The 27,999-nt window shown below is 41.8% G+C and overlaps 1 protein-coding gene across 1 annotated transcript; it reads right to left on the minus strand.

Moving 5' to 3' along the window:
- Positions 1-27,930, minus strand: HDGFL3 (HDGF like 3). The gene is made up of 6 exons (XM_007434294.4): positions 27,612-27,930; positions 8,640-8,716; positions 4,625-4,763; positions 3,527-3,685; positions 2,806-2,952; positions 1-1,770 (listed from the first exon to the last, which is right to left on the minus strand). The coding sequence occupies exons 1-6, from the start codon at positions 27,693-27,695 to the stop codon at positions 1,765-1,767; spliced, it is 612 nt and encodes a 203-aa protein (XP_007434356.1). The 5' UTR covers positions 27,696-27,930; the 3' UTR covers positions 1-1,764.
- Between the last annotated feature and the right edge of the window lie 69 nt (positions 27,931-27,999).

The following is a 27,999-nucleotide window of genomic DNA, read 5'->3' on the forward strand; positions in this document are numbered from 1 at the left end:
GAGTTTTCCCCTGCATTGGTGTTCTATTATAACCAACTCAGTGTTAACAGAATGCGTTGCTTTAATACTCGAGTTACATGAATACCTCACATTATTACACGTATGAAGCCAAATATGACGCTAACTCAGCTGCTTACAACCTCAAACCTTACTCCTGATACACATTCCAATAAATTTATTCTGTAAAAACAATAGTTTTTTTGTTTTTTGATTTTTTTTCCTTTTTTTTTTTTTGTACAGTAAACTTTTCAACTACAAACCTTGAGTACGCGAAAGATGTTCCAAGGACAAGCATAACAAGGGTTGATAAAACCGGACTAAACCCATATGTCTTCACAATAAAAGCTGGCATTAAAAAATAAATAAAATTCTCTATTCTCACAATAGCAACAATAATGTACACAGAATAATGGATTCTGGAATGCTTACTTACTAGTCTAGATCTAGTTCTGAGAGTAGAAAAAAACAGAAAAATGACAGGGTTTTTTTTCCCTTTTTGTTTTTAAGCTTTTCAGTATAACTGTTATTCTTATATTTTAACTGGATGTTTTGGCTTTGTTTCCCATTGGGCTTTCGGTATCACAATTAAGCTTAAAAATGGAAGGTATCCAAAAAACACATTAAGCTCGAATTTGTATTGGTGCCTGAAAAAAAGCTCCTTGTATTCATCTAAAGAAACACAAAAGACTTTCACTAACTCCACATATAGGAACTAAGTTAGAGAAATTTACGTTACGTCATGATCTTGAAAAGTATTAAGAGTATAGCTAGCTAGATATTTCTAATAAGGAAAGGTACTTTCTTACAATTATTGACTTTTTTTTATAATGATAATAAATCAAGTACATTTTGTTAGGTTTTAAAACCAGAGACGGCCAACTTCTGTACTCTTGGTGGGTGGGGAGCAATTTAATTTCCAGACAGAAGTTAAAAGTGGACTGCAGGAATGTTTTTGCCACTGTAAATTCAATGTTCTATAAATGTGATGGAATCTTGACTTCGAGCTTCATAGCTTTAGAGTTCTGGCATTGCTTTACATACAAAATATGTACATTTACATAATGCATACAAAATCCAAGGAGAGATGGGGGAGGGAACATCTTTTTCTTACAAGCTGAAAATATGTTTTTTCCCCTTTTCCCTAAAAATGAAAATGTGAGCAAATCTTTTGTAATATCTAAAAAACAGCAGGATGTCAGTGAAGAGGAAATTGCTTAAGAAAATAAGAGTTCGTAGGCTGGTAGTTGGCCATCTCCGTTTTTAAACCCTTTTTTAAAAAAAATGCAGAACAACAAATGGATAAAGGGTAATTTAAAAAGTCATGATTTGTAAGCAGAATAGAGATTCTCGTGACTTTTTATGAGAGGGCATTTATTTCTAAGAATTTAATTTTCATTCTCACTTGTTCTCTAAAAGGCAATGTTTAAGATTCATTTTAAAATTTAGAGATTTTGCCCTTCTTTTTCTGTAAAAAAAAAAAAGTATCTAAAAATGGCCATTGTGGTATGGGTCTTGCTTGAAAAGAGCCTTTTTGTGCAATTAAATAAAATGACATTTAGAAAAGGACCTTGAGGGGCCGGGGGGGAATGACGTTGAAAGTTGCTGCTGAGAACAGAATGGGTAGGAATGTGACTAAATGTGCATACAAACATATATGCTGCTGATGAAGAGATGTGCTGACTTCAATCAAATCCAAGAATATTAGACAACCAAACATGTAACCTTCTTGTGTCTTCCCTTAATATGCAGCAGTCAATATGTTGGTTAAGTCTAGGGAGAAATAAGACAAAGAGGAGTCACCTTTTCAGACTGAAATGATTCCACCAACACTGGATGCATTCATACAAAAGAAATCTCGAACTTGTTGAACAAGTTAGGAACAAGCCAGAACCCATCTTGCAGACACCAAAGTAACTGTAGCTTGTCTGACCCAATTCCTGGGTTGCGTTTCCCTTTTCCTTCTGACAGTATCCAACAGAGGCGGGGAGAGCACAAAGCAAACCCGTTCAGGGGTTTAAGCCAGGATTCCAGGTTCAGATATAACAAGCCATAGTTAATACAAGCCATAATTTGTAAAAATTGCTAATCAGAGTTTAAGTAGATTAGTTAAAGTGAGCAACTAATCAGAACACCAAACATTCCAGGGAAATATCTGGAATCCAATTTTTAAGAAGTGGTGGGAAGCTGCTGGTAGGGGAATGGAACTGTCCAAGGTGCCCGTGAGTTTCAAGAAACAGTCGATGCAGCCATGTGCAATGGCTTGTTCAGAAACTACTCCTGACACTTGGACCTTCCTCTTAATGGGTAAAAAAAGTGACCTCTTTACCAGTTCACCCAGAGACCATGGTTGAGAGGCTGAAAAAATCCTTCAGCCTGGCAGATGGCTTCTGAAAGTGAAAACAAGCCAAAAAACTGAGGTTTCTTAAATCTAACCCCTTTCGATAAATCTAGTTAAAGAAACCTGTGTGAAAATCTCGCTTTTGGGATAATCCCTGTCATGAGCTTGATACCACACTGCTCTGCCACTTAGCACAGAAGGCCACTGCCCGCCTTTCTATCTTCCCAATCGCAGTGTTTTTAAGATGGGTTGAGGGTGCCCCTTCTAAATGGGTTAACCCAGTGTTTCTCAACCTTGACCACTTGAAGATGTGTGGACTTCAACTCCCAGAATTAACACTGGGTTAAATTATATGTCCAATGGTCAGGCTGGCTACAGTAAATTGCACTGGGTTGAACAAGACAGTTGGATCACCTTCATGTATCTCTTTAAAATCACACAACTTCTGAAGTAGTCCTAAACCTTACCCCTTCACTAGTTTTCTGCGAGTCTGAAGAAGTGTTTCGTGTGTCGTTGCCTGCTTCACCAGCATCAGAACTGCTCTTATTTTCTTCCTCTTTGCAATCCTTATCATCTTCGTCTCCGGGAGATTTCCTTGACTGCTTGGAAGATTTCTAGGGGCATCCATTCAGAAAAAAAAAATGAAAAAGAAACCAAACTCTTTTTCAAGCTATATAGCTGGTATGAAAAACTGAATTTTTTCATACGAGTATCAAGATGAATATTCTTGGGTTTAATTACATATGCATTGGTTTGCTTCCTGGGATAGAAAAAGAGTTTTATTGTCAATTGTTTTGTACTTTCCCTTCCTAAATGCTTCCCTCCTCTTAGAATTACAGACCTGTTTGTTCCTTTTCAAACATCACACCACATTTATATATAACTGGACTTACCATTTCCTAAAGTTTAAATGGAATCTGTCAAGAATTGGGTGTGTTACAGAGGGAGGGAGGTAACGGTTGGAAGATAAATTAGGATTGTGAAGTGGCCAACCTTAACCTTTGTTAACTTGGGTTTTCTTTATTTTTACTATGTATATAGTCAGAGGCAAACGTTACACACTTCAGCAAGTTTCAGAACAATTCTGGAAAGCAGATCTTGAACACTAATCCTTGACTTACAGGCAGCTAGGAAACATTCTGTAGATGAAAACCGCTCCAGACAATAACTGAGGACTTCATGAATTACCTTTGAAGTGTAAGATTTTTTCCGTTTTGAGCCCGCTTTTTCATTCTTCCTTTTGCCTTTCCCATCTTCTTCTACCCGATCACCTTCCTCCTCACTGCTGGCATCTGCTGTGTTCCCTCCTTCGCCTTCGGTTTCTGATGAGCTCTGTTGCTGGATTGCCTTGTGGATAAAGCCAATAATTAGACCTCACCCAGGTTGGTTGGTCAATAATGCATGCTTCAGAGCAAGAAAATGATGAGAAGCGGTTGGCAATCCCACAGTTCTGTCCAGGTGAATGCAAACAGACTTCCATCTAACCAAAGCATACATGCACTTTCATATAATAAATACACTTTCATATAAAAAATGTTATAGACTAGTAACAAATGAATAATAATTGATAACTGATAAATATATAAATATGTGTTGGATAGATGACATGAGATTCTATATAAATGATGAGTGAAGATTATGAAAGGATGGCACAAATGATCGGTAACTGGCTGACACACGGTTTAAAATGGAAGATGGTTTTTTATGCTTTTTATGTTATTGTTTGTTTGTGTTTGTTGTAAAAAATAAAAAATTTATTAAAAAAAAAATACATACATACATACATATATACATACATACATACATGCAGGAGTGCAAACTACATGCCATACCAGAAGCTAAATTCTGCCAGGTGAATGCCAACAGCCTTCAATCTAGCCAGAGCACACATGCACTTTCAAATAAATGAATAAATGATAAACAAACAAACAAATGCAAGAATGCAAACTATATTCTACAGCAAAAGCTAAATTCTGCCATTTATATCAATGATGCAAGCTGAATAAGGTGCATGCTTTTCCTCATATCACAACTTAACTATGATCCTTACATAGACTTGGTGGCAGGTAGCATCATGCTGGTAAGATCCTTTCCCCAGTTGCATAAAACCCAACTTAGTCATCTTTGTGGCTTTTTATCCACACTGCTTAGGCAACATTTCCCAAGAGAAGGGCTTGAAAACCAAAGGTCTGACCACACAAGTTTGCCTTCTGTCCTCGCCATCACATATTGACAAAAGGAAGGGGTAGGGGTGAGGGGAAGGAAAGGAAAGGAAGTCCATTTTACCTGGTATCCAGTAAACTTGACACCGGGGTTGTTTTCTATTTCCCACAGGCCTTCATTAAACCCTTTTCGTTTGTTTGATTTTCCAAACTTGTCTTTATACTCTTTGTAAGGGAAGAGGTCTTTAGGCCCCAAAAATGCACTGTATTTGAATAAAGGAAATGGTCAAATGATAGAGCGAATTATAAGGCATCATTCATTACCTGGAGAAAAAATGGCATTAAATCCCCTTCAGTTGGATAGACTCTGACTGTGGCTCAGTTCAGATATTACATCAAACCCTGGTGGGTGAACTCCACTTAATCCCTGGTTAGAACTTTGAAGGATAAGCCATAAGGGGAAAAAAAATAAATAAATCTGCCACTAGTTTTCTTTTCCCCTGTTCAAAAACCACAGTAAACCAGCTTTCCCCTACTTTGCACCCTCCAGTTGTATTCTGTGACCCCCAGCCAGCATGGCCATGTTGAGTGGGAAATTCTGGGGGATTTATAATCTCAGCAGATACGAGGACACCACTCTGGAGAAGACCGAAGGAAACCTAACCATATTAGAATGCTAGTGGGATGGAAAGGTAGACTCACACAAGCTGAGGCTGATTCCTGGTGAGTACATGAGCACATTCTTGTAGGGTTTTTTGAAAATAATATTAAAGTGATTTGCCACTGCTTTCTTTCAGTTACAGACATGGGATTCCCTGGTGATCTATCATTCAAGTACCAACAAGACAAGAGTTGAGATTAGCCAACATTCTCCTCTTCTGTGATTCCAATTTGCAAGTGGGGACAATCTTTGAGAGTAAAGCTTATCTACATAACCAACATTGCCCTAGGCTAAGTCCACAAAGAGGGCCCATGTTCCCTACAGCAGCATCTCAATTAGCCCTGGGGGCTTCCTGCTTACCAGTTTTTTTTTTTTTTAAAAAAATCCATTTACATAATTGCTAACTGCTGGTATAAGACAATCAAAATTGGCCCTGAAGTTGAGCTCCCTGTGTCACCCCATTAACATAGGATGGGGAATGACTTGGTCTAGTACTTGCTATTGTAGACGCTGTTGAATTGCAAGACATTTTTGGTAGGACATATACCTCAGTTTATCCCAGAGTTTCACAAATCATGTGTAGAGGACATGCATTGATCCCACATTTTGGGTTACTGCATAATTTGTTCATTAGCTCCTGTGGCGTCATTTGGCCCCAGTCTTCTTTGTTGTTAATTCATTTCTCTGTTGTCACCAGCCTGTGTTACTGAATGACTGGCATCTTAGCTGTTACCCGAGAGTGCTAAAAATGCAGAACATATGCTCCAACAGCCTGCAGACAAATTGTGCTCTCATCAACCCTAACAGAGAGAAATGCATTTCCTAAATATAAAGGTTATATGTGTTACTCATGGTTTCTTTTCCTGTAAACAACCTGCAGTTCTTTCATGGTTAAAAGTTTAGGAGGAGCTGCCCTCCTGTGGTGAAGACACAGAAGGCACTTGCCAACTTACTGCAACATGTGGGTCCATCCCATAACATTGCATTCACGTTCTAATCTTGGCTAGGAAGGCACTGCAAATTTCCTTGACACTCTGCCCTTATGCTGTGGTTATTCAACAGGGAGGAGAATGCCATCTTTACATATTTAGAGGCACTCTCTTCTTTATACACTTTTAGAAGGCAGAAACCTCCTAGTTAGAAAAGTATTTAATAGCTCATATGCCCCAACATCTTAGAAGAGCTTTTTCAAGAGCTCGCTTTGAACAACTAGACTCCATGGTAAGATATGGGAGTTCCATTTGAAGAAAGACTGCGTATTTGTGGTGCGCCAGCTGTTGAAGACATCGCATATATCCTCTTTGATTGCGAACTATATTCAACAGAAAGGACTTAGATTCCTATTTAAAAACTAAAAAATACTTTTACCTTTTGCAAGGAACGAACCTACATATCACTAGTAAGACTGCACTCTTTATATCAAAGGTGATTTTGAAGAGGACAGACTATTTAGATCAGATTGGGGTTAACTGTAGGGGTGACGACTTATTATGAATTTGTTTTACTGTTTTTGTTGTATTTACTTGCATACTTGTATTGGTTTTCTACTTCTGATATGGTCAGATGACCAAATCAATAAAGTTTTTGTTGTTGTTGTAGAAGACAGAAAAGGGGGAAGCAATCCCCATCTTCAGTCAAAAATCATTGTCTAAGTGTATGACTTGGTTGCATATGTAGATTTTCTCCAACTCTGGTTAAATCAATCCTCCGGCATGCGATCCAGCTGGTTTCTCCTCCTCCAAGGGAAACCAGGATCTGACGTACCCTGAAGGAGATGTGTGTTGATTTATGCTAGTTGTTTATTCTCACATGAAGTTAGGGATAGTGGGAGCTGCAGGGAAGCAACATTTGGAGAGCCTCAAGTTTGCACTCCTGTTTAGTGTTGTTCCCTCTCCAACTCAGGATCATTCACTAGAACTTATTCTTGGCATCTTGTGGGTTGTTTGGGATAATACATTCTGCTGAATCTCTTCAGCTGCAGATCAAAGATGGAACATACAGGCAGCACAGCCTGGTTTACTCAACAGGGCCTGTGAGAATTTCTTTATGGTTATGTGAGACATTAGAATGATGTTTCTTCAGAAGGGGCAGCTGAGAAATATCCCACCTTCAAGATCAATCTAGGCAACTTCCAGATGTGAGGACTTCGATGCCCAGAATCCCCCAGCTTCTATAGCCATTGCTGAGAAGTCTGGTAAGGCTGGCACCTAGAGTCTGCCAAGGCTGAGGAAGGCTGCAATAGTTCAATCAAAATTACAATATCTAGTCTTGACGGTATCGTGATTGGTGAGCTGTGTTTATTTGGTGACTCATAAGACCCAGTCCACTCTCACCAATCAAGTCCTGCATGAAAGTGTCTCCAAAACCGCTGCCAAGGAAACAGTGGTGACTCCGCAGGCCGAGAACCAAAGCAAAGCCATCAATGCTCCAGAAAGCAGAACTGCGGTTGACGCAGTACTCAAGGGCTGTCCCGTCTCTGACCTTTTCCTTTATCAGCAAGTTATTTTTATGACAGACTATGTAAGGGTTGCTTTCGCACTCAACGTTTGTATTGCTGTACTTTATAGGAGGAGAGTCGTGTTAGTCTATGGTGGCAAAAATGAGGAGTCTGGTAGCATCTCTTCTGACTAACAAATCTTATTAAAAGGCAGAAGCTTGCATGACCTTCAGCTCACTCCATCAGATGCAATCAGATTGCTGTAAATGCATGCTTTTTCCTTAAGTAATGGAAGTGACCAAGATCTTTCTACACTGTTTATTTAAAGTCTTATTCAATCCCCCACCCCCCACCATGAGTTAAATTTCCTGGATCTGAAGGTCCTACCCGCTGAATTAATGCATAACCTCTTGATTGCTCTCTGTCTTTTCAGATGAGGAGGGGAGCAGAAGGGCTATAATTACGGGTTTCCTTGCATTATTTTTGCTTTTCATATGTTATCATAAAAAATGAAAAGCGGAAAATACTGTAATTACAGGAAACAGGTCATTAAAACCTCCCCCTTTTTGGAAGAGAGGTGACCTGGTGACAATTAAGAAAAGATTATTCAAGGGGGCAATTAGACAGTGAATAACCATAACCCCCCCCCCAAACACTTAGTAAAGAGCAACATGAACTCTTGCTGCAGCTGCAATCCAGTCTAATATTGCAGCAAAGAAGAAATCTTCGTAAGCTTGCAGATCTGCAAAATATTTTCGAATTTGAAATGTTTCAAGCTCGTTTGTGTTCAAAACAGCTGTTGCCATTTCTGATGGTTTTCCAATTAGACTGGAAGGATTCCAAGCTCAAAACAACCCTGTTGGGAGTTTGGACACCTTCCAGGGTGATCAGAACATCTCCAATAATACCAGAAGAGCCCCTTTCTACTTTGGAAGACATTAGGATGTGCAGAAAGTACTCAAAATGTTTCGCACATCCTAATATGAAGTAGATGCTTAAACGTCAGAGGCCCCCCAAAGACTACAGAACTTATTCACTTACGTTTCATGAGTCCCAAAAAAGAAGATTGGATATTTATTTGCTGGAGGCTTCACAGCTCCCTCAGGGAGTTCATCGATCTGTCAGTCAAAGAGAAAAAATGATCCATCAACAAATGTCCATTGAGTTCGATGATTAAAAAAAAAAAAGTAATCCCACCATTCAAAGAGCATAGAGCAATGGACAATGGGAAGGACTATTTAGGTGCGGGTTCAGTGTATTTTCAGGCACTAGACACTGAGATTGAGAGCTGGTTTGGTATAGCAGCGAAGGTGCTGGGCTAAAAACTGGGAGACTGTGAGTTCTAGTCCTTTCTTAGGCATGAAAGCCAGGTGGGCGACTTTGGACCCGTCCCTCTCAACCCACCTCACAAGGATGTTGTTGTGGGGAAAACAGAAAGTGGGAGAACCAGGTTCTGAATGCCACCTTCGGCTGACCCAAAAACAAAGGTGGGATAAAAATGGAATAAATAAGAAACTTTCTGTTACAATATTCTACCCTAAAACAATGAAGGGCATTCCTGGAGTCCCTGCCATGGGTGTTTCTTGATCTGGTCTACTTCGCAGGGTTAGCATCCATCTTGAAAGCCTGTCCATGTTTCTCTCTGCCCCATCTAAACAAAACCAAGGCGGGATTATTTTTAAGTTTCCTTCTCATGCTTCCCTCTTTCTCAGCACAGTGTGATCTTTTTCTCAAAATTCCTTCTTAACAGCTCACCAAAGTCAGCTCCACACCCTTCACAAGGGTAGGGCTTCAATGGCATGATCATAGCCACCATCCTGTCCTCTCTGAACCCCGCTCCAGCCATCCCTGCTGTGAGCAGGCCTTTTCTTGATGTCTTAATAGGATGGGCAGATTCTGCTTGGATACAGGGGTCCTTAAGGAACCTATATAGACCAGTGTTTTTCAAACTTGGCGACTTGAAGATGTGTGGACTTCAACTCCCAGAATTCCCCAGCCAGCAATTCCCGGCTGGCTGGGGAATTCTGGGAGTTGAAGTCCACACATCTTCAAGTCGCCAAGTTTGAAAAACACTGCTATAGACCTTTATAGGTAATAACCAGCAGCATGAATTGAGCCTAGAAGCTTTTAAGAGAAAAGGTGCCCAAATCTTCTACAAATAAAAGGCTTCCTGTAGGATAAGTTAAAAGAAAAGAGGTCTATTTTTATTTATGAGCCTGGCTTACTCACTTATGTATTTTACTCCATTCTAATTCTATCCGGCTTTTTCATTCTAAAAAAATAATCCCAAAGCAAGGTATGTCATATTCATACCTGTCCATTTCTCCACTCTGAGAACTCTGCACGGTTCCTATGGGGTCTCCCTTCGATTTTATCCCCACAATTCCAGGAGTATATGATATAAGAATTACAGTTTCAGACAAGACTGGAAAGACCTGGTTCACATCGCCCATTAAACACGAAGCTTTGAACAAACTGCTCTTTTTTGAACTCATACACCTCCTTGGGTTGTTGTGAAGCTCAGGGGCAGGGTCTGCAGACCCATGCTAAACTCTTGTGGAAAAGGCTGAAATAAATAATATAATTGCTAGGAATATGCTAGGAATCAAAATAAATTGCTAGGAAATGATGAAGGATGAGTACCATGTTTGTGGCTTGTTTACCCCCAAAGTTGAAAAGAATTGCTTATGCATCAGAGGGTTTAAAAAGGAGGGGAATTTTTCTATGGCTCGGTGTTCTTAAAGGTGTTTTGTTACAAACAGCAAGCAGCCATTTGCTTACCAGTATGGCATAAAAATAAGATGATATGATTGCCTAACAACACAACCACAGCAGTCACTGCACCCAGCACTACCCTCAGAAAGTAAGTGGGAAGACGCCCAAGCAAGGGCTGGAATTTTGTTCTTTAAAGGAAAATAGCCCACAGTCCAAAGATGCAACTAAAACGCCTCTTGCAAAATTGGGATTTTACAGCAGCAAGCTCCTCTTTTTTTCCTTGGCAGATTCACTGAGGGTAGTCCTAAGAAGGTTTCCTTCAAAAAGAATGTTTTTAATAAGCAGGACCATGCTTACTAAATTGGCTCATTATTTATTTATTTAAAAGATGTGCATGGCCCAGGGTGCCTCACAAGCACGAAGCAATAAAAACAGTAAACGGCATAAAAACCACCACCAACCAACGAAACCCTTCCTGGTGCCCCAAAGACATCCTCACATATTCAAACAAACTGTAGAGCTTCCAGCTTCACACTACCCCATGGTTTGTGGGAAAATAAGCCAAAAGGTTGTAGGAAAAACCAGGTCTTTACAGCTTTTTGGAAAGCCAGGATCGGGGCCTGCCAGATCTCAGGGGGGAGGTGTTTCAAAGGGCAAGGTTTAGGGGAAAAACGGCACCAATTTCATTGGGACTGACTTTTAAGTAAGCGTGCATCGGGAGCACACTTGGCCTGATTCATAACAACACTGAAGAATTAAGCACTTGCTTCTTTTAACTTGCGTCGTTCCTGCTATTAGAAAGAGGACTGCCCTGCCATGATTGTGCAACAGAAGCCAAGATGGCATCATGTGCGTCACAATGTCATTAAGCAAGAGACACACAATTTTCGAGTTCTAGTCTTGCCTTAGGCAGAAAAGCCGTCCGGGTGACTCTGGGCTGGTCCGTCTCTCTAAGCCCAACTCACCTCACAGGGTTGTTGTTGTGGGGAAAATAGGGGGAGGAAGGAGTATTCGGTATGTTTGCCGCCTTGAGTTATTTATAAAAAAAATAAAGGTGGGATAAAAAAAAATCTAATCTGTGTCTTCACAACCTCTTTGTGAAGTTCTAGAATTTCCAGTTCCAGGATTCCCAGTTTATCTTGGTCGGGAACTGGGAATTCCAGTCTCAGCATACCTCCTGGGGACCAAGTACTGTTCTCCCCACCCTTCCCATTGTGGTTAAATGGTGTGCGCAGGAAGAGGCAGAGAGAACTGACATCCCCTTTGTATGTGCATAGTCGGTGCTTCGGCGCCACTGGAAACTGGAGGATGGGAGGAGGGTGTGTGATGGGAAGGGGGGTGGAACGGCCAATCAAAGCAGGGCAATGCAAGGCCCCGCCTCCATCTGGAATATACATTTGGAGGAGGGGCCCTGCACTGCCACGATTTGATTGACATTTCCACCACCCGATCGTCACAGGAGAGCAACCTGCCACACTCTCCAGACCCAAGCAACGATTCCTAGCACAACAGAAAACAAAATGTGGGCCTCTTATTCAAGCATGGACCCAGCTCCCCATCCACCCTTCTGCTAGCTGTATCCCTTCAACGTGAAGAGGAATTCCACTCTGCAGTTAATTCCACTTGGAATCAGCTGGAAAAGGAAAGGAACAATTGGGGCAGGTGCTCCCTTCTCCCCCCTTGCTGGAATCGGTGGCAAATTGGCAGCCCACTGCAGGCCGGCATGTTATCCCCCGGAGCTGTTGTTTTCCTGAAGCCGCCTTGGCAATTTTTCTCTGTGGCTGTAGGACCCAAAGGGAAATGAAAAAGGGAGGGGAAGACACCCACTCAGCCCCCTCCAACACTGAGACCCAGGAACAAAGGAGGGATGGGACAGCAGCGTCTGCTTGCCCCTGGCCCACGACAACCCCCGGGCTCCTGGTTGCCTTTGGAAGAAACCAAACTACTGCCAGCTGTAACACAACCCCACCACCAGGCTAGAGTTGGCACCAAGCAGCAAAATTCTCTTTGTTGGCTCTCCCCCTGTGCTTCAACCCTCCCACCGTTTAGGAATATAACAGCTCATTTAGCACAGGGCCATCCCACCCCCACCCTCCGTATCTTTATCTAACAGATGCTGAAGACTAGGGAGAAATAGCCTTGCCCCCCACCCCCGCTTGCTGCTTAAGAAGGGAATTGGTGTTAGGATTAGAAGGACTGGTGGGGGGGGCAGTCTATGAAACCCTTAGCAGGATTAGGAATTAGCTCTATCCTGGGCTGCTGCAATGAGAGACAGTGTGGTGCGCGATACGCAGGAGACCCCCTCCCTTAACTGCCTGGTCATGTTCCAGCCGACCACTCAATGGCACCGGAGAGTTAAGGCCACTGCATCCCTTTGCTGCCATCCTGTGGTCACCTGCATTTTGGGGTGACCAACACTTGGCAACAAAGCAACATATAATGTAAAGGTATATAATGGAGAACATATGAATGAAATGAAATGGGAATTGGTCTTCAGGGGTATCCTGACTTTTCTATATTGTATAGATGCCATATACGGTTTGGGTGGTAGCCAGTTTGGTGCAGTGGTGAAGGCATCAGGCTAGAAACCAGGGGACTGTGAGTTCTTGTCCTGCCTTAAGCACAAAGCCGGCTGGGTGACCTTGGGCCAGTCCCTCTCTCTCAGCTCTAGGAAGCAGGCAATGGCAAACTACCTCTGAAATCTTGCCAAGAAAACTGCAAGGACTTGTCCAGGCAGTCGCCAGAAGCAAAAACTGACTCAAACACAGACACACACACGCTAGCCAGATGTAGAGGAATACAGAGATGACCCTGGAGAAAATATGCAGCAGCTGTTAGTAAAATGTGAATTTAGCCTGGGAAAACAGGAAAATGTGAGAAAGTAACTCAACATTGCCCCGCCTTGACTCTCTTTGGTACAAGAGAGGAGGAAGGAGAAATGCTGTTTGCCTTTCAAGATTCTGTTAGTGTAGCCTATACAATTAGTTTCTGTGTTCTAAGCCCTAATTCTTGGTTTCAAAACTCATTCAAGTTTGGGTGAATCTTGGTTCCTTGAGGGTGCTTGATCCTGGAACCCAGTCTCTCCAACCACCAATGTATCATCCTGAGCCCAGACTTTGGAAATGTCTTGCAACTCTGATCTGAAATATATATACTCTACAATTTAAGAACCAATGGGCCAGCATTCTGACAGCTAGACCCATCCCTTCAAAAGAGAACTCCATCTTTCAGAGTTTTTTCAGGAATCATTAAAGGCTGGACCACTTTTAACCGTTTAACATTTGAAGGTGAGCAGTTTGTAAACACTACAGCAAGATTCTTTGCTTTGGGGCAAAAATGTAAGTTTCAACTCTTTGGCACCGTTTATATCCTGGTTGGTTTTCTGAACATTGCACCCAGTTTTTTTTTAATGCGATGTTAAGGCACAAAAGATTCCAGTTTACAACTAAAGGATAGAAGTAGAATTATTATTTTTTGCACGTTAAAATACACAGCTTCTTCAAATGTATTCATTTGGGCTAAGAATGCTGATGCATGTATATTTCAGCTCTCAGCCATTTTATCTAGAAGGATGTGGGAAGATACCAAACCGTAAGAAGATGAGATTATATGATCTTTACAAAATTGAGGTGGAGAAATCTCTACATAAGAATCAGCAAAAAACCCAAAGAGGCCGCAAAGCAACATAAACAAAAGAAGCAGAAAAATAACTGTAAGAACTATGACATTTTAAAAATTATGTCTTCACTTGGAAGCTGTTTTAAAACTTAACTGTTTCATATAACCGGTACCTTTGTTTCTGACCTCAGCTGGTCAAGGACCTGCAATCTTGTGGGAATGAGAGTAAGGTAGGAATATCAGACTTACGTTAAAATGAACTCTACAACCACTAAATGATGCAAGGAGATACAGAAAACGCCCCCTCTTGCTTCCACCTAATGGCGATCTGGTTTTTTGTACCTAGATCTGATAGTTTTAAGTAAGGCTTCATAGTTGAACAATGGGACATCCAAGTGTTTACTGATTTAATCATTGTCTGGGTTTATTCACACCTTTCCTCCAAGAATTTCAGAGCAACGGGATGGGTCCTTCAATCTAATTTTATCTCCACAATGATCCTGCAAGGTGAAGTAGGCTGATCAACTGCATGACTGGGGAATAGGTGGGGGCTGAATTCAGATCTTTTTGATGTGATACATTAACAACTACATTGGTATGACAATTACCAGCAGTAAATGGCCTAAGAAAAACAAGGTTGGAAACCGAGAGAAAGGCAATGATGGAATAATGTTAAATGGTGAAGGAACAGATGCATCCCTAAAGGTATTTTTCTTTCTTTGAAAGTTTTTATTAAGTTTTATACAGCCTGCAAGTCCCTTTTCGCTCTTTTTCTTGGTTGTGCCTTCACATATATATTAAAATAAATATATTTTTTTAAAAAAGTTATTCTATATTATTACTTTATGTAAACTGATTTGAGAACACTTATCTGTAGAAATAAAAAGAAACAAACGTGTTTAAAGAGCATAAATGGAAGCAATGTGAGATAAAAGGGTTGGAATATTCCTAGATAAACAGGGCAGAAAAGGGCCTCTGAGGCTAATAGGACAAGCTAGGATGTTTTCCCTCTGGAAAATATCTAGATTTTAGAGCGGTGAGCCAGTCATAATTAGATTTCTTCCATTGTTATAAAGGGCAACTGGGTTGATCACAGGATCAAGAAAATGGACAAGTCTCCCAAGATATCACAAGAGTCAAGTTTCTCTGCAGAAGCTCCTTGGAGTATCTCACCCTGAGTAACTTTGCATAACATGTTAAGTCCTCCAAATCTTTGATGCATAGTTCTGCTAGATATACCTAGAAGTATCAGAAGATGTCTTTAACAGATGCCTTCAATAGAGTGACATATTTAATCCAATTAGACCAGTATTATAGATTTCAGACTGGAGATTTTCCAACTGTTCTGGAGATGCCAAAACCTTAGGGAGTACAACAGACGCTAAGTTGGGAATGACTATGTTTGTGTTTTATAACTTCTGTTATCCTTAGGGTATAATTTTTGGGATCTACTATTCAGCTGGTTTGGCTACTTATTATTTATTATTGCTGTAATTATTCATAGTGGTGATTAAGTAATAGTTACTAACACTACTGGAGTTGGGTGGCCAATAGATTTATTATTATCTATAGCACTTGTTCCTCTTCTAAAATTCTACATAAATGTTTAGGTGTTTCTTGCTTTTTATTCATTGTTTTTAATTTTGAAACCGAAAAAATACATTAAAAAAAAATCAATCGCTAAATATATACAATTGCTACCACCTCCCAGCAGCCCCTACTCCTACTTCTTTCTTAAATGGCAGTAGATTTATTGATGCAACTTTCTCTCTTTATCACTTACTCACACAATTTCCTGTTATATTCCTCTATGAAAGGAAACATTAGACCTGCTAGATTAATCAGCTAAAGTGCTGTGATTAGTTAGCACCAATTTAATCAGTGAGGCTGAATCATTACAAACAGGGTAGAGAGTATACATTCTGTTGTGTTACTGCAACTTAGAATTAACAAAGGCGGTCTTTTCTTCTAATAATAAACAGCCTCTTTGGTTGACTAAAGTACAAGTTGCATTTCCTTCAGCATAGCAGCGGAGCGATGTATTTATATGTATCTAACTGAACAATTAATTAACTGATTTAAAAGAGTGATGAGTAGCTAAATAAATCCTGCTTCAGGTGTGGGTCTGTAATCCTCAGGCTAGTGCTATATTTTTAAAAAAAGGATAGTCAGGATAATATTCTGAGAGTACTTTGGCTGTGAAGAACAGCAGTAAAGGCCAACGGTACATCTGAGTTGACTCAAGTAACCTTATTTTCTGACCTCTTCTGAACTAGGTGGTTCATCTAACCCTACAGTGCATTTCCTCTTCAATAATTCTGGCCCAGTCTCTTAGAGTGAGATCTTCTTCGATAGCCATGATAGAGATCTACCTTGGAAAACACCTTCTATGAATGTACAGCCAAGACCCACACGGACACCCACACACTCACAGAAGCACAAAATAATCCTCTTTATTAGAACCAGCTACCTTTGTCTCTACTTAACTTTGCCATTTTAGAATCTAAGTTGGGAGTTTATTTATTCTGACAGCAATATTTGACACTTGTTCTCTGAATGACAGCTTAAAAAGGAACAAATACAAGAGTTCATAGCACTGGAATTCTGATACTCATTTCTGGAAACCTACCATAGCCTTTTCCCCAATCTGCTGGATTTTATCTTGCCAAGCCAGCAATAGCCATGCTATCTATCTATCTATGAACGTTCAAAATGCTATTCCAAAAAATGTAGAGTCACCAAGTTGGATAAGCTTTGACACAGAGTTTGTAGGTTGCTCTTTGACAATATATCCACAACAGTGACATTAAACGTTGAAATTAGCCTTTCCAATATCTCAGGTTTTTTTCCCCTTAAATCTGACTCATTCAAAACTTAACAAAGTCCAGCAATATAGGCACAGAAAGCTTACAAACTAAATAAGGTTCCATCTCCCCTCCCTTCTATATTTTATATAACTTTTTGTTAATACAACTCTGAATGTTTTACAATCTAATGTTTATCCTTGACACTCCTAAGTTGCATTAGCTTCTGGAGACTTTTATGTGGATTTCAGTCTGTACTGCTAAATGGCTTATTGCCATTATTAGATGCCCTGCCAACATTTTTTATTTCAAAGCATGCGTATAACCAAGGAGAGCCTTGCTGCTCTTGACTTGCATGAGACAAAGAGAAAAGGATGCAATTAGATCAAGAAGTTTTGTCTCAGGAGCAAAGTTAACTAGAGTGGGTTACAAACAGCTTCCGCTACAATCTTGGAGAATGAAAAGAAGAGAAGAGAAAGAGTTAATATAGGTGCTAGACAAGTCTGTTGGCCAACAGCAACATAAGGCAATTCTGACAGTGGGTGGGCAGGTTGGATCTGAACTGTAACTATCTTTTCCATAAGACTTTCCCTAATGATAAAATTTCTAAGATAGATCAGGGCTCCCCAAACAGGAAATCATAAACTAAGGGAACACCACCCCATCCCTCTACATGAGTTGAAGGGTAGAATTCAAAGTGCATATAGAGCAAATGAGGATTAAATGTAAAACAAATATAGGAAGGAAGAACGAAAGGGCTGAGAAGAAAGGGAAGTCTGAGAAAGTTGTGGTTGGATGAAGTTGATGAGAACTTCAAAAAGAGAGACATGAGAAGTTTAAAGAACAAAAGGCCATGAAACGCTATACAGATGTTGTAGAAGCAGAGATGGCTGGCAAGGATAGAAGAGTACTGACAGGTGCAGCAAACGGTGTTGCTGTGAACTAGATTGAGTTACTTTTCTTCTCATTTTGTCTTTAATTTCCTTTGCTACAACAGCCCGCTTTGCATCTCTCAGAATCCCTATGCTGATTGGGAATTCTGGGAATTGCAGTCCTAAGATATCAAGAGGGTTCCAGGTTAGGGATGGCTGCTCTACTGCCAAGCAGCAGTATTGGGAAATAGATCATTATTCCAGCAACTTTAATCATCAGCAGCTCTTCTGCCAAGCAACGGACTTCAACAGAAACCACCCATCCATACTAACTTTCAACAAGTCTCAGTTCTAAGTTGTTTGGCCTGTTCCCAACTCTGTTTACATTTTTCTTCATAAACTGCATGATGAAATTATCCAGTCTCCAAATCAGGTCACATCCCCATTGTGTTTCACACAGAAAAACTTAATTGAGTGAATCTCATGTACAATGATAACCGTTACGTACCACGATTAAAATCTATTTTGTCATCTACATGTCCTTCCCTAGATAAAAAGCACAAATGCACACACCAGTGGTACATCAATTTTTGTGAGTTACCATTAAATACAGCCCCTACCAGTTAGAGAACATCCTGATAGAAATTAATCTGAGTTCTTTATTTGCAACAAATAACTTCCACTATTATTTGACTACATACTTATGGTTCAAGGTAGAAGGCTGGATATCTATATAGGCAATCTAGTGAAGGCATAAAAACATTAGCTTTACAAATTATTTATTAAGAGAGAGGTGGAAGGAGGAGAGGGGAGAAAAACTCTTTTCCCATTAAAATCAATGAAGAGTTCTTCCAAATCTTATAGAAACAAAGGGAAAGGGAACAATCACAGAGGAACAGCTGCTTGTGATGCTTTTTCCTTTGTCTAAGGCTACCCTCCTAGCACCCCAATACTGTCCAGTACCTCCAAAATCAGTGCCAAAATGGCCATATTTCAGCAGCATGTTTTTGTTTTTTCCTCTATGGGAAGCTTGACCTTCTGCTCCCATTCCCAGCCTCTCCTTTAAACTTTCCAAATCCCTCCCACAAGGTCCAAAATCTGCTTGAAAAATAGCAGTATGGGGCTACAGCCCAGGACTAGAAAGGTGAAAATGTTTCCAGCAGCCTCCTACTGCCATTTCCATCCTTAAAACCCTGAAACAAGGGCCAACTAGCCCTTTTGATGAGATCATTGTCTCATGAGATCATGAGTCTCATGAGGTTTTGAGATCATGTCACCAGAGGACCTGTTGTAGGCCTTGGGAAGGTTGAGAGGTTGAGTTGTGCTCCTTCACACTTCAACACTACTCTCTCCTTGAACTAGTGACTACATTTCCTGTTTCAAATCACCGCTGAAAGTAAGAGTCCTTGCAGTGATCCTGGCTACATGAAACCTCAACTTCTCATGCTCAACAGACAACAGAAACCATACCTAGTGAGATACCTAGAGGTACTGGAGTAGATATTACACACTTACATTGTTTTCTGAAGCATATTATTTCTTTCACATTCCATTGCTCTCTTTTACATGGACGCCCACAAATCCACAGTATGGAAAAAGGCTATACCTAGTTATAATATTCCCGCAGCACAAAGAAAAAATAAGAATAAGACAATATTCTTTTCACTGGTCATGAAGAACAGCCTTCTTGAACCTTGGGACCTGCCAATATGTTGGCATTACAATTACCAGAATTCCATGCATTCTGGGAACTGTAGTTGCAACAGGGCCCAGGTAATAAACATGATTTATCATCACCATAAGTATGTCTAGGATATGAACTATTTATTGATAGCTATGGAACATCTCATCCTTACAATCAAATTTCAAATATTTTCAGGGTTGTCTCAGAGAAGAAGCCAAGGGTTGTACTCAATTGTCTTAGAAGGCAGGAAGTGGAATAATGAACTTGATTTACACTGAGGAACGTTTGGTTGAATGTCAGGAAAAGCTTCTTAACAATAAGAACAGTTTGACAGAGTCAATAATCCAGTGAGGTGATAGGCTCCTCTTTACTGGATTGATGATGATGAAGAAGAGGAGGAGGAGGAGAAGGAAGAATCATCATCATCATCATCATCATCATCATCATCATCATCTAAGCAGAGGTTAGACAGACATCACCTGGAAAGAGTTTGATTCGGATTCCTGCACTAAGCAGGGGGAGTAGATTAGATGGTATTAATGGTTCTGCCTAACTCTACGTTTCTTCTGTCTTTGCGAGAAGATGGACTAGATTCAGGGCAACCTGATGTTTTGGATCTCAATTCCCATCAACCCAAAAGAAACATGGCCCTCAGCAAGAGACTGAGTCCAAAATATGCAGAAGGCATCAGCCACCTATCTCTGCTTTAGAGGTATTGTGTTTCGGAAGGTCAGGGGAGAAGAATTTCCAAGATTTCCAATGGTTTGTTTTTCTGGGCTTTGGCCCAGAAAAGGTTCTCCGAGACTGCTGTTCACTTTGTGTGTTTAAGCAGTTGCACTGAACTTCTGCCTTACAAATTGGAGCAAAATAAAAGTAATAGCTTTCATTTAGAAAACAGAAGAAGGCATAATCCTACTGTTAAAATACCAAAAGCCACTTAACAGCACAGACCAAAATGGGACAGAAATCATACTGAGTTCAACAGGATTTAAGCCTATTACAAATGCATCTCGAGTAAATAACTCAAATCTTTGGTTTGCCCCCTGGTTTACTTATGCATGACTTACTGAATCAACTGCAGCTTAAGGAACATCATGGCTAAGTTCATGCAAAATTGCTAAGATAAAGAAACAAACTTAGGGCTGAAAACATGAACCCAGGCAGTGGGACGTTTTGCCATGATATTAAATGGGAGTGAGTCCTGCCAAAACTGTCCATGGGTACAAGCACTGTCAAAAGCTCAGAGGCAGGAATCAGACCACAGTTTCTGGCAGTACTGGGAAAACACCTTGCTAGAGTCTATTATAGAAGAAGACAGAATTTGGCCACATGCAACAATGATGTCTCAACCCTGAAGGCAGCTTTATAGTCCACATGATGTGCTTCCAATAACCATCCATGCACCCTCGTCCAAAATACATGGATGCGCTGGTTTATAGGCTGCCCTACCAAGACATGCAAGGGTGAAATCAATGGCCTGTTCTTTGCAAAGATCCTGATGGTAGGAAAAACAGCTCACATTTTCTGTGACATCACAGTTACCAGTTGAATTCTGAAACTCTGGAGGGAAAGCATGGGAAAATAACCAGAGACATACACCTTATCCTGGCTACCAAGTCTCTCACGCTGTTTGCTCACTCAGCCAGTCCAATGAAGAGCCACACCTGCATGTTCCTAAACTCCAGCTGTGCTCCTTGCAACCTGCGTCTCTGTTGAGAGAGACAGTTGATTCTGAAGATTTCCAGGGTTCGCGAAATGTAACATTCCCCTTTCCTTTTCTACTCATCCTACTGAGTTAGAGGAAGTTCAGAAATGACCACAGGACTGAAAATTAACTAGGAGAGATTAAGAGAAATCAACCTTGAGAAAATAAGACTTATGATAGTAGGCTTCAAATATCTAAAGGTGTCACATGAAAGAAGGTACAACATGTTCTCTATCATTTCAGACTGCAGGACATAAAGCTATGGTCCTATATTACAGAAAGGCAGTCTAATTGAAGGGGGGGGGGAGGTAGGGAAGCACTCCAGGGAAAGCAGAGTTGACCTCACACGGGTTTGCCAGGCTTCAACCCACAGGTCTACCTTTAATTCCAATTAAGCAGATAATCCAACAATCCCTGCTTTTCTTGGTTCTTTATCCATCCCATTATGTGTCTGCTGCATGGCACGCTAGTAGTTCTGTTTGTTCTAGCAGCTGGGAAAGAGGGGGAAAAAACTTCCCAAACTCCAGAGGGGTCGTGGGTTCTGGGTCTCTCATTTACAGCAGCTGTTTCAAGACAATAAGGAGAACTGTGCACGTGGTGAGTTGCTGGCAGTCCTCAGCCCAATTTATGCTTCCTCCAAGTAATCAGTTCTCAGCTCCAACAAGGTGGAGTTGTCCTTTTCTAGTAGTCTGGCCTAAGAGAAGGTGGGTGGGGGAGAGGAGAGTGGGAGAGGCAAAAGGGGTGCAGAAAAAGACAGAAAGAGGGTGCCCCCTTCCAGATGACCCTCATGGAAATGCAGGAAAATTGATTCCTTACCTCTGTTATAAAAGCTAAAGGAAAACATGTTCTATTGTGACTTCTGTATCACAGCTCTACACCATCATTGAGAGCACATCACATTTGTGAGCAAAGGGAGACTTCTTTACAAAGACTTAAAATAAATAAGTAAAACCCTTCCCACCCCCAAAGACAATAAGTATCTTGGGGAAAACAACCTAATTCTAATATCTATACAACTGTGTTGTATGTTGCCTATACTGATGGCATGGTATAAACAAAGAACTGATGTTGCAATTTGCTATACACAAAGATTAAGGGAAACATGTCTGTATAGAACCACAGCTACATTTGCTACAGCTGACAAAACTAAGCCCTCTTCTGCAGGATGGTGGCTGTGCTGGATATGATGAGTGGCTTTTTATTTGCTTGCCAATCTGCCAAAATGCCTTTCAAAATTATGGTTAGTTCATACCAGTGTTCACAATTCTATCCAATACTTTGTCTCTTAAAAACACACTCAGATGTTTTTCTTCTTAAATTTAAGTTCATAATTGTTCCAGATGTTCCAGACTTCAATTTCCATCTGATCCAACTCAAGATGGTTGGTGGTCAAGATCTGAGAAAGCCATTATCCAGTACAACTGAAGGGCACCAGACTGCCATACAGCAATTATTATCACTAATAAAGCAATTTTCATATTTGAAACTCAGTGAATGGAGAACATTTTGGTTACTGTAGGATTGTTTAAAAGGCTTGGGCTTTTAAGCCTGCGCAGGAAAGGCATAGACAGAAATCCAAAACAAAAGCTGTTATTGCAGATGATCATCTGGCTTGACAGATAAGTTGGTTCAGAATATAAAAGTAGCTTGCCCATTCAGCTGGAATTTTAAAAAGTAGTATCAAATCTCTTCCATCTGTGAAGACATTACTTTTGTCCTATCAATGCCAGAAGAATTATTATCCAGCTTACAGCTAAAGGTCCAGCCAACTGCAGAATTAGACTGACTTATAATAGTTCAAGGGGATATAATTACACATAACTGCCACTAATGGGGCAAAAATGAACTTCCTGCTCTTGATCCATCACCTCTGGACTGCTGACATTGGGAACTGGTCTTCAGGGTTTCATTTCCCCCTCCTACCTGGAGAAGCTGAGGCTGAACCTAGGAGAAAAAATAACCCGCTCTACCACAGTGTAACGGTCCCTCTTTCAAAGTATTATTACTTTAAAGCAGGCTTTGCCAATCTCTGCCCTCCAGATGTGGTGGGAATGAAACTGCCCACGTTCTCAGCCACGATGGGCCCCAGTTTGAAGAGAAGTGCTCCTATAATTTTTCTGATCATTCAAAGAAAAAGAACTGTCTCAGTGATCCTTGTAATAACCTTCTCTAGTTGAACACATTGAATAGCTCAGTCAAGGCTCTTCCATCTGATGACAGAAGGATGGATTAGATTTATATCACACCTTTTCTCTAGGGGCACAAGGTGGCTTACAAAGGGATCTGCTTTCATTTGATTCCAACTACCACCCTTTGAAGTAGGTAGGGCTGAGGACAGATGTCAACCTGGGTCTCTCTAGTTTTCTTCCCTGCAACATTGGTTTGGCTCTGTGGTGTTCTTCCTCTTCTGAAGTATTTCTTCCAGATTCATCATTATAAGAACATTGTAACTGTTTGAACTGTTGCCAAATACATAGGTTTTCTTTCTCGTCCCCCCCTCCTTTTTTCCTTATTGCTGTATCTTTTAGACTGTCAGAAAGGAATTTTTAAAAATGAATTTAAGTCAGTCTCTTTTGCAGTCTTGAAATAAATTAAACATACCCATGTATAAATTGGGAAGGCAACACTTGAAGAGGGGTTGATTTAAAGTAAAAGAACAAGTTCCCAGCTGAGCTAAGACCTGAAACTGAACTTCATGGACTATATCAAACTGAGAAGAGCCCAGAAAGGCTTGTTACCACATTTCTGGGGAGGCTATTAATAGGGATAAATGCAACAGCCCTCCTCAGAAACTGGAATACAGAGGTATATTTAAAGTATATTGTATCAAGGCATTTACTCTGGCAGGAGCACAAGGTGGGGAGGTGTGTAAAAAAAAATAAATCAATCAAGATTTAATTATTACATTTGTATGCCGCCCAACTCCCAACAACTCTGGGTGGCTCACAAGTTAAAACATTTTATTAGTTCTTATTATCGCTGTTAAAACTTTCAATAAAAATTATAAAAAAAACAAATAAAAGCATTTTTAAAAGATACAATCAGAACAAAAATAAGGAATAAAGATAGCAAGATGATAACAACCAGACTGGAATGGGAAAAAAGAATCCAAGGGGGCTTCACTCACCCTTGCTAAAGGCCAAGGAGAAGAGGCAGATCTTCAAGCCCCTTTGAAACACCAGTAGCCTGGGCGGGATCCAGGTCTCAGGGGGATCTCATGCTAGAGGGCAGGCATTGCTACAGAGAAGGCATGATTCCAGGGTCCCAACAGATGGCATTGTTTAACTGAAGGAACCTGGAGTATGCCAACCCTGCCAATCGGCTGGGCAGATACTATGGGAGACAAGTGGTCCCTCAAGTGATCAGACCCTATGCCATGAACAGCTTTATAGGTAACAAAGATGGCATCTATGCCTACACAATTGAAGCCGTGACCCCATTTTATGTATGCTGCGTGCTATCTTGACATCCCCCCCCCAAATTTCTGGGTAGAATCAACAGAGAGATATGAGAAAATCAGAAAGGTTTAAAACACACACACTGTTCTTCATTGTAGATGAGAATGGCATCAAGGTGCTTTCCCCATTCAGTGTTGGGTCCTTGGGAAACGTCTGGAGAAGTTTTCATTCCCATCAACAATGAGGAAGAGATATTAGAATTGTTTCCTTTTTCAGAGAACAACCTTTTGCTATTCAACAATGTATGATTCTATCTCCGGGAGCCAGTTGGGTCTAATGGTTAAAGGTACTCAACAAGAAGCTGAGTTCTAGTCTGCTGTTAGGCATGGAACTGGCTGGGTGACTTTGGGCCATAGACTGAGAGGTCAAAAAAATCTATCCACCAACCTGTACTGAACTAGCATGGTTGATTACAGTCTATAACCTTCATCCTGCAGCGGATTAATTCAGGCTGATAATAATCTCTATCAATGCTGCACATATTGTATCTTTAAACACGGTACTTTTGCTGACACCAGACATAGTAACCAGGTAACAGAGAGAATAATATTGAGTTTGGCTCAACATTCTTGGAACTGCAACCCAACACCTAGAAGGCACCAATTTGGGAAAAGATGGGCAAGATATTTCTCCAAGGATGTCTGATGGATGGCACTTGCTTGCATATTAAGGACAGCCCTAGAATTGACTGTTTTCAATCTATTGTTTTGGAGGAGGGAACCTTTTAAAGTCAAACTTGAGCCTGTGAGAGCTCCAACCCCATGCCAAAACCATACCTCACTATGACCTTAGAAGTCTTTCAAAACTACGAAATACAGTGTTATGAGGTCACCTTCCCCAACCTGGGTTTTTAGATGTTGGACTACAACAGCCAATCCTGGAGGGAATTTTAGGAACTGTTATGTAAACATTCCTGGAAGCACCGGGTTGGAGAAGGCAGTTATAAATAACTGCATCTTGAATTCTGTTAAACCAGTCAGGAAAACCAAAGGCCATAGTTGTGCTGAGGATGTTATAAGATCTGGTACTGAACCCAAATTTGATCTACCCATCCCTAAGTGCATGCAGTTGAAAGTAACCAAGAGTGCACATAGTACACAGGACATTGCCTTATATACTGTCAAAATATTTTGGCTATACTGCTCTGTCTAGCAACAGCACTGCTGGTTAGATTTCAGGCAGAGAGAGAGATCTTTCCTACACCATACTGTCCAAACTGGATCCTTTCAACAGGAGAGACCTGGAGTTGAAGAAGGGCTCTTGAGCATGCTCTAGCACAAGTTTATGGTCCTTCCTCAAAGTAGAGAAGCGTCTTAGTGAACATTTGCTATTGTGCTAGACCCTCATGTTTTTCACCGCTCAGCATATAAGTTGAAGGCTTTCACTAGGGATCTGGGCATCTTCTGGATGTGCCATACATTTTCCTCTGAAGTTCAGAAATTGTCCTGCCCCTATAATGTCGCAACACTTACCCCTTGAACCTTACCACTTCAATAAAGCAATTTTAAGCGGATACATACTACTTTTATCCCCTCCCCTCCCCTCCCAAAAGATGGTTTGTTATTAACTATTTGTTCTTATATGATGGAATCCAGCACAATTATTAGGTGTTGCAGAATTTTGGGGAAAACAACAACGGTCTCCAAAATGTGCAGAGATTACTATAGATTTCTATATGGTAACCAAAGACAAATCTGCAAGGCTTGTAGGTTGTGAGCCTATGAAGATCAACTGTGTAATCTAAATGTGCAATGATTGATTGTTTTCTTCCACAAACAGAGACCAGATAAGCACTTCTGCCATTGTTCCGCTGCCTCTTCTAACTGGCCAGAAAACACACACTCCTATACAGAGATGAGTGGCCTTCTCTTGGACCTGCAACCATCAAGGGCCCTACCACAAAGCATTCCAAACATGGTCTGCTGAGGAGTCTCCTGCAGCAAAAGGCAGAAATACAAGGATTGGTTGGTAAGTTGTCAACTTTTGCTTTCAGTTGCAAGCAAGAGAAACGCTGGCATTGCAGACATGGAAGCCCAGATACAGAGACTCCATGCTCAGGAGCCAGGGTTCAAATTATACCCCAAAGCTCATGCATGTCAGAAGCAGGGAGAGGGGAACTTAATGCAACCCCCTAATCCCTGGTGTGCTGCAATCAATTCAGTTTTACCACCCCATCTTCTCAGACCTCCTAAATCCAGTTAGCTAAGGGAAGAATCACTGAATTTAAGGAATCGACTAGGCCTCTTGGCCCCTTGGCTTGCCATCCAAGCCCTGCCAGCCCCGTAACTACTTGGTACCTCTCCCCACCTTGCAGGGAGGGGCCCCACGTCCAACCTCAAACATCCGAGATGAGGCCTTGGAGCTAAAGAGCAGGCCCATAAAGCTTGTGCCCTCCAGACTGACAGAGAGATCTTCTACCTATCAAGGCTAACTTAACAAGACCTAGATGGATATTTCTTGTTAGAGGGCTCTAGCAGCAGCCCTCCACCACGCAGGCCTTGCCGAAGAGGCTCAGAAATGGGGAGGGGGGCCATGCTTTCTCTTCCCCTCCCCCCTCCCCGCTTTCTCTCGCTCTCAACGAGGAAGGGGGCGAGGCGGATGGTGGCTTTCGGTAGGGAATTTAAGCCGTAGGGGGGAAGGACAATAAACCGGCATCGTTATCAGGCAGAGCAGTCGCTGCTTTCTTTCCTTTACGGTGTTTTAGTTACAGCCACCCGCGCCTACCACCATCTTCTTCGCTCCCCCCGGCCCCCGATCTACCCAGGGGTGGGGTGGCTGCTTTGAAAGACCTGGGAATAATAAAGACGAAGAAAGGGGTGTGCGTGTGTGTGTGTGTGAGAGATCCCATTGGAGAAAGAACCGAGAACCCCCCCCTTCTCGAATTATCCCATTGTAAGGGGGGGGCAGAGAGGAGAAAAGCAGGATGGAGGCGATGCGCGCGGGAGAGCGCTTTTCTTCTCGCCCCCCATCCCCGCTCTGCAAACACAATGGCTCCATCAAGAGGAAAGGCGAAGCGGCGGCCAGCCCTTTGCGGCAACGGGAGGGGGGAAGGGATGGGCCTTGCTCGGGGGGAAGGGGCCGCGCCGGGATCCCCCCAGGCCCTCGGACCCCCCTCCCGCTCCCGATGAGAGGCGCCCCCTTCCTCCTTCGTACTCACCCGGGCCGGCCAGTGCGGGTAGCCCTTCATTTTGGCGAACACCAGGTCCCCGGCTTTGTATTCTCGGGGCCTGGGACGAGCCATCGGGTCCGAGTCCAGGTTTGCCCGCCCCGTCTCCGAATCCGCGGCCACCCCCAGCACCGCTCCCAGGCCTTGCCCCCGATCCGCCGAGCTGGGGAGGCCGGCGGGGGAGGGGAAGATGCGAGCGCCCGCTGCCCCTCCCTCGCTCCCTCGCTCCCTCCCCTCCCGCCGCCGGGGGAGGAAGGCGAATCGGTTCCGGAGGGGAGGAAAGGCCTGGGGCAGAGCGGCGGCAGCAGGCGGCGGCGGCGGCGGCGGTGGAAGAGGAGGAGGAGGAGGAGGAGGAGGAGGAGGGGAAGAAGAGGGGAGC

This window comes from Python bivittatus, unplaced genomic scaffold (assembly GCF_059951505.1).
Source record: "Python bivittatus isolate LINGU-HERP-01145 unplaced genomic scaffold, Pbiv_v1 ctg000530_np1212, whole genome shotgun sequence".
NCBI classification, from domain to species: domain Eukaryota; kingdom Metazoa; phylum Chordata; class Lepidosauria; order Squamata; family Pythonidae; genus Python; species Python bivittatus.

Bases quoted from the DNA above. Each gene is read 5' to 3' on its own strand.
- HDGFL3 (XM_007434294.4), bottom strand. From the start codon at position 27,695: ATGGCTCGTCCCAGGCCCCGAGAATACAAAGCCGGGGACCTGGTGTTC. The intron at 8,717-27,611 runs GTGAGTACGAAG...TTTGACTGACAG, and splicing joins ACCCGCACTGGCCGGCCCGG to ATCGATGAACTCCCTGAGGG. The intron at 2,953-3,526 runs GTAATTCATGAA...GGATGCCCCTAG, and splicing joins AAAAATCTTACACTTCAAAG to AAATCTTCCAAGCAGTCAAG.